The 7500-nt window shown below is 45.9% G+C and overlaps 1 protein-coding gene across 1 annotated transcript in view; it reads left to right on the plus strand.

The window, feature by feature from the left end:
- LOC310867083 (noelin-like) overlaps positions 1–7500 on the plus strand; it is a gene marked incomplete at both ends in the record, with an annotated part of 15552 nt that overhangs the window by 1647 nt on the left and 6405 nt on the right. Inside the window, one exon of the mRNA XM_083776878.1 lies at positions 4515–4670. Coding sequence (XP_083633004.1) covers positions 4515–4670 — 156 coding nt within the window. The remainder of the gene's footprint in view (positions 1–4514; positions 4671–7500) is intronic.

Raw genomic sequence — 7500 nt, forward strand, 5'->3', positions numbered from 1 at the left:
GCAAGGGCTGAATGTCTGTGTGTCACGCTGTTACACCACCCGCCCGCCACCAGAGGGCGCAGCTAGACAGCAAGGGCTGACGCAGCTAGACAGCAAGGGCTGAATGTCTGTGTGTCCCGCTGTTACACCACCCGCCGCTGCTTAACAACGACACTGTCTGTAACTTGCTCGCTGTTACACCACCCGCCGCTGCTTAACAACGACACTGTCTGTAACTTGCTGTACTAGGCCCAACATAAAAATAATACTGTCACAACGACACTGTCTGTAACTAGGCTATGTGTACTAGTGTGTGCATATGGGCTAACGTTAGCTAAGCAGTCACAGTCCTAGTTGCGAACGCAGTGAGCCACTTACTATGACAGCAAGGGCTGAATGTCTGTGTGTCCCGCTGTTACACCACCCACCCGCCACCAGAGGGCGCAGCTGTAGCACACACACACACACACAGGGCGCAGCTGTAGCACACACACACACACACACACACACACACACACACACAACCACACACACACGAGCTGCGTTCGCTTCCCGCGTTTGCGCGTCTTACTTGTACTATGTTATGTACCTGGGCTAGGGGGGGCCAAGATACACAACAAAAAACAGGGGAGACGCAGTTGACCAAAGAAATAGAATGTATTAACTAAACAAAAATAGTAAATGTAAGGAACAAATCATGATTGAACAGATGCAAGTGTGGAGATCAGTAGTCAGTGGTGTAGTGCGTGTATGCATGAGTGAAATGTATGTGTGTGTGTGTGTGCGTGTTGTATGTATTAACAGAAAGGTTGAGAAGTGTGCATGGTGGAGTGCAGGAGGCAAATGAAAGCAACATATCTGGGGAAGGACATGTAGGCATTTATAGGGCGTCGACACCCGGGCCCAGGTGCGAGCCACTTAGGCTGGTCATCATGATTAGCTCTGCTCCCCAATCCTATTGGATACAAAGAACAGAGGTTACTATAGGGCAAACACAACACCTAAACCAGACAACCTAATAGTGATATCATCATCATCATACTATACTTCTAACAATGTCTGTCTGTCTGTCTGTCTGTCTGTGTGTCAGAAACACAGCCGTAGCTCCTCATTGCCTGCACCAACCGCTCCCACTTTTCACACAGGCATTGACCATATGAATATGGAGGGCGTGACACATTAATGATTATTAATGAATTTATTAGTGAATTAAAAACGCACTGGGCGCAGTACCCCCCCACGGCCACAAGGGGGGGGGGCAAATATCTCACAACGGGTAAGGGCTATATATAACACACAATATAGGGAACCGTCACAACTACTACTAATACTACTACTTGTTGTAAACCCTAAGTACTGGACCCTCGTCTGGTTTGACAGACAGGTAGTGTGTGCCGGCTGGGTGGTGTGTGGTTCTGACAGAACCAGGCTGGGTGGTGTGTGGTTCTGACAGAACGAGGCTGGGTGGTGTGTGGTTCTGGGTGGTGTGTGGTTCTGGCAGAACCAGGCTGGGTGGTGTGTGGTTCTGGGTGGTGTGTGGTTCTGGGTGGTGTGTGGTTCTGGCAGAACCAGGCTGGGTGGTGTGTGGTTCTGGGTGGTGTGTGGTTCTGGCAGAACCAGGCTGGGTGGTGTGTGGTTCTGGGTGGTGTGTGGTTCTGGGTGGTGTGTGGTTCTGGGTGGTGTGTGGTTCTGGCAGAACCAGGCTGGGTGGTGTGTGTGGTTCTGGGTGGTGTGTGGTTCTGACAGAACCAGGCTGGGTGGTGTGTGGTTCTGACAGAACCAGGCTGGGTGGTGTGTGGTTCTGGGTGGTGTGTGGTTCTGACAGAACCAGGCTGGGTGGTGTGTGGTTCTGGGTGGTGTGTGGTTCTGGGTGGTGTGTGGTTCTGGCAGAACCAGGCTGGGTGGTGTGTGTGGTTCTGGGTGGTGTGTGGTTCTGACAGAACCAGGCTGGGTGGTGTGTGGTTCTGGCAGAACCAGGCTGGGTGGTTCTGACAGAACCAGGCTGGGTGGTGTGTGGTTCTGACAGAACCAGGCTGGGTGGTGTGTGGTTCTGACAGAACCAGGCTGGGTGGTGTGTGTGGTTCTGGGTGGTGTGTGGTTCTGGGTGGTGTGTGGTTCTGGGTGGTGTGTGGTTCTGACAGAACCAGGCTGGGTGGTGTGTGGTTCTGACAGAACCAGGCTGGGTGGTGTGTGGTTCTGACAGAACAAGGCTGGGTGGTGTGTGACGATCCGGTTGAAGTATACCTTTGGTACGGCGCCGACAGCGGCGGCGGGCCCGGGAGAATAATAATAACGCGACACGAGACAGTACCGCGCTAAACAAAAGGTTCACACAGTTTATTACACACATAATGGTGCTGGATCCCAATAACGCGACAACGACAACACTTGAGACATAACAACCGCTAACTGCAGCAAGGCTGACCTTAATGCTGTCTGAGATGTCTCCAGTATATATAACAGTATATATAACAGTATATATAACTGCAGCAAGGCTGACCTTAATGCTGGCTGAGATGTCTCCAGTATATATATAACAGTATATATAACTGCAGCAAGGCTGACCTTAATACTGTCTGAGATGTCTCCAGTATATATAACAGTAACAGTATAACTGCAGCAAGGCTGACCTTAATGCTGTCTGAGATGTCTCCAGTATATATAACAGTATATATATAACTGCAGCAAGGCTGACCTTGCTGTCTGAGATGTCTCTCAGACGTTTGTTGTGCTGACAAAAAAAGTGTACAGCATGTACACTTTTTTGTCGAGTAAAAAGTTACCCCATTCTGAGCCGAGATCAGATTATAAAAATGTCTATTACATCCTGACAGTTTCATTATTAACCCATTCTGACCTGAGATCAGATTATAAAAATGTCTGTTACATCCTGACAGTTTCATTATTAACCAATTCTGACCTGAGATCAGATTATAAAAAATGTCTGTTACATCCTGACAGTTTCATTATTAACCAATTCTGACCTGAGATCAGACTATAAAAAATGTCTATTACATCCTGACAGTTTCATTATTAACCCATTCTGACCTGAGATCAGATTCTTCGATTTTTCGAAAAAATAGCAGACCTATACATAGCTAAAGCACGACATGACGCAAACTGTGCCTGATCTGCTGGGACCAGAGTACGTGGTGTGTATATGTACTACTAGCTCTTAATGATGACGTAAGAAATATGGTCATTAATGTAATCTGGTCCCAGCAAACCAGGCACAGATTTGCTGTTTTCTTGCATAAACATCAAATGGCGGGACAGCTGTCACGGTCTTTGGCGCAAAGTAACCACAGTATACCGCTAATCAACTTACAACTACACACTCTATATAGTATATATGTATACGTATGTCTTACGTCATCATTTAGAGCTAGTCATACGTATACTACATACATAATCAGTAAAAAATAAAATAACAATCAGATCCCAGATCCCAGATCTGCTGGGACCAGAGTACGTGGTGTGTATATGTATGACTAGCTCTCAATAATGACGTAAGAAATATGGTCATTTGTGTAATCTGTCACGTTTTTGGCGCAAAGTAACGACAGTATACCACTAATCAACTTACAACTACATACTCCATATAGTATATCAGACAGATCAGGCACAATTTGCTATTGTATAACTGCTCTCAATGATGACGTAAGTAATACAACATTATGTTTCTGGGGTGTATAAAAGTAACGAAAGTGTCAAAAAGTTAACCATAAATGTTAACGTTAGTGTAGTGTGCAAACAATTAAATACAAATCCAACTACAGATTACGGAAGTATTTTAGATCATGTATATTTTAACAAATGTGAATGTATTATTACAGAATATGAAGTTAGAGACACATATTACTCTGATCATGATTTAGTATTAATATCACTATAGTCCAACATGAAATACATTTAAAACAATTGACAATTTACAATAAGTAATACAATAATTATACTGTATAATATATTTTAATTCAGTTTATATACTTTTTTTTCATCACATATCAATGATTTATTTTTCTTTGAAAATAAAGATAGAAACTTGAACCATACTTCATAATACTAGGTGTTTACATGCATAAAGTAGATAGGTAGCAAATAGTTACACCTAATAATTAGACATTTCAAATGTTCCTTCACAGAGATATTGAGATTCCACCGTTTACAGAATAATTATACTGTATAACATATTTTAATTCAATTTATATACCTTTTTTTTTCATCACATATCAATGATTTATTTTTCTTTAAAAAACTAAAAAGGGATCCAGAATATATCTACATCGATAAAACTGTATTTCTTATATAGATAGAAACTTGAACCATACTTAATAATACTAGGTGTTTATATGCCAGGGAGGAGACATGGTCTGTGGAGTGACAGACCATAACAAAAATAATGGTTAGATCTGCCATTCACTTTATGCATGTGCTGCGCGTATACCCTCTACTGTGTGGTTTCAGGTCCAGAACATGACCCGGTCCATCCAGGTTCTGGAGACCGGATGTTATAATGTTATATTGTGTTGTTTCAGGTCCAGAACATGACCCGGTCCATCCAGGTTCTGGACCTGAGGACTCAGAAGGATCTCCAGTTCGTGGAACAGATGGAGCTTCAACTCAAAGGTCTGGAGAACAAGTTCAGGCTGGTGGAGGAGGGGCACGAGAGCACTGTGGCTAGGCAGTACAAGGTATGACCCCTAGACCCTTAACCCCTAGAACCCTAGACCCTAGACCCTTAACCCCTAGACCCTTAACCCCTAGAACCCTAGACCCTAGAACCCTAGACCCTTAACCCCTAGAACCTTAACCCCTAGACCCTAGAACGTTAACCCCTAGAACCTTAACCCCTAGACCCTAGACCCCTAGACCCTAGAACCTTAAACCCTAGAACCTTAACCCCTAGACCCTAGAACCTTAACCCCTAGACCCTAGAACCTTAACCCCTAGAACCTTAACCCCTAGACCCTAGAACCTTAAACCCTATAACCTTAACCGCTAGACCCCTAGACCCTAGAACCTTAACCCCTAGCCCCCTAGACCCTTAACCCCTAGAACCTTAACCCCTAAAACCCTAGACCCATATGCCCTAGAACCCTAGACCCTAGAATCTTAACCCCTAGACCCTAGACCCCTAGACCCTAGAACCTTAACCCCTAGACCTAGAACCCTAGACCCTAGAACCCTAACCCCTAGACCCTAGAACCCTAGACCCTAGAACCCTAACCCCTAGACCCTAGAACCTTAACCCCTAGACCCTAGAACCTTAACCCCTAGAACCTTAACCCCTAGAACCTTAACCCCTAGACCCTAGACCCTTAACCCCTAGAACCTTAACCCCTAAAACCCTAGACCCATATGCCCTAGAACCCTAGACCCTAGAATCTTAACCCCTAGACCCTAGACCCTAGACCCTTAACCCCTAGACCCTAGAACCTTTACCCCTAGACCTAGAACCCTAGACCCTAGAACCCTAACCCCTAGACCCTAGAACCATAGACCCTAGAACCTTAAACCCTAGACCCCTAGACCCTAGAACCTTAACCCCTAGACCCTAGAACCTTAACTCCTAGAACCCTAGACCCCTAGACCCTAGAACCTTAACCCCTAGAACCTTAACCCCTAGACCCTAGACCCCTAGACCCTAGAACCTTAAACCCTAGAACCTTAACCCCTAGACCCTAGGCCCCTAGACCCTAGAACCTTAACCCCTAGACCCTAGAACCTTAACCCCTAGACCCTAGAACCTTAACCCCTAGACCCTAGACCCCTAGACCCTAGAACCTTAACCCCTAGAACCTAGAACCCTAGACCCTAGAACCCTAACCCCCAGACCCTAGAACCTTAACCCCTAGACCCTAGAACCTTAACCCCTAGAACCTTAACCCTTAGAACCTTAACCCCTAGACCCTAGAACCCTAGAACCTTAACCCCTAGAACCTTAACCCCTAGAACCCTAGACCCATATACCCTAGAACCCTAGACCCTAGAACCCTAACCCCTAGACCCTAGAACCTTAACCCCTAGACCCTAGAACCTTAACCCCTAGAACCTTAACCCTTAGAACCTTAACCCCTAGACCCTAGAACCCTAGAACCTTAACCCCTAGAACCTTAACCCCTAGAACCCTAGACCCATATACCCTAGAACCCTAGACCCTAGAACCTTAACCCCTAGACCCTAGAACCTTAACCCCTAGACCCTAAACCCTAGACCCTAGAACCTTAACCCCTAGACCCTAGACCCTAGAACCTTAACCCTTAGACCCTAGAACCGTAACCCCTAGACCTAGAACCCTAGACCCTAGAACCCTAACCCCTAGACCCTAGAACCCTAGACCCTAGAACCTTAAACCCTAGACCCCTAGACCCTAGACCCCTAGACCCTAGAACCTTAAACCCTAGAACCTTAACCCCTAGACCCTAGACCCCTAGACCCTAGAACCTTAACCCCTAGACCCTAGAACCTTAACCCCTAGACCCTAGAACCTTAACCCCTAGAACCTAGAACCCTAGACCCTAGAACCCTAACCCCTAGACCCTAGAACCCTAACCCCTAGACCCTAGAACCTTAACCCCTAGACCCTAGAACCCTAACCCCTAGACCCTAGACCCTAAACCCCTAGACCCTAGTACCTTAACCCCTAGACCCTAGACCCTAGAACCTTAACCCCTAGACCATAGAACCTTAACCCCTAGAACCTAGAACCCTAGAACCTTAACCCCTAGACCCTAGAACCTTAACCCCTAGACCCTTAACTCCTAGACCCTAGAACCTTAACCCCTAGACCCTAGAACCCTAGACCCTAGACCCTAACCCCTAGACCCTAGACCATATACCCTAGACCATAGACCCTAACCCCTAGACCCTAACCCCTAGACCCTAGACCATAGACCCTAAGATTCAAGACTTTATTGCCATGTCAACAGAGTTGATTGGAATTTGTTTCAGTGCACTAAAAACATACATACACATATTAACATTACATAATCAGACAGTAGAACAAGATACAAAAGTACAGACATCATATGAGGGGGACCAATAAATAAGAAGAATGCAAAACGTTACAATTCATGTTGAATAAATAAATAGCAGTTCATTTCATCGCAGTTCATCGTTTTACAAAGCAGCTTCACGCTGTAAAGTGCGAGTGAAAAGAGGGTCAGCATTCAGGAGGCGAACAGCCTTGGGATAAGTGCTGTTCTTGAAACGGGAGGTGTTGCACTTTAGAGACCGTATAGTCTCCTACCTGAGGGCAGGGGTGCGAAAAGAGAGCAGGCAGGGTGGGAGGGGTCGGCGATCACCTTCTGCATTCTGCGCTTAGTATGTGTGGTGTAGATAGAGGAGACGGATGGGAGGTCGAGGCCAATGATTTTTGACGCTTCTACAGTGGCTCTGTAGAAGTGAACCAACGCCTCCCCAATCGTATTAAACGCAGAACTGAAATCAATAAATAAAACTCTAACATATGTGGCAGGGGCCTCCAGGTGCTGTAGGATACTGTGGAGGCACAGAGACACA

Source organism: Protomyctophum parallelum, assembly GCF_964188405.1.
Source record: "Protomyctophum parallelum genome assembly, chromosome: 11".
In the NCBI taxonomy this organism is placed as follows: Eukaryota; Metazoa; Chordata; class Actinopteri; order Myctophiformes; family Myctophidae; genus Protomyctophum; species Protomyctophum parallelum.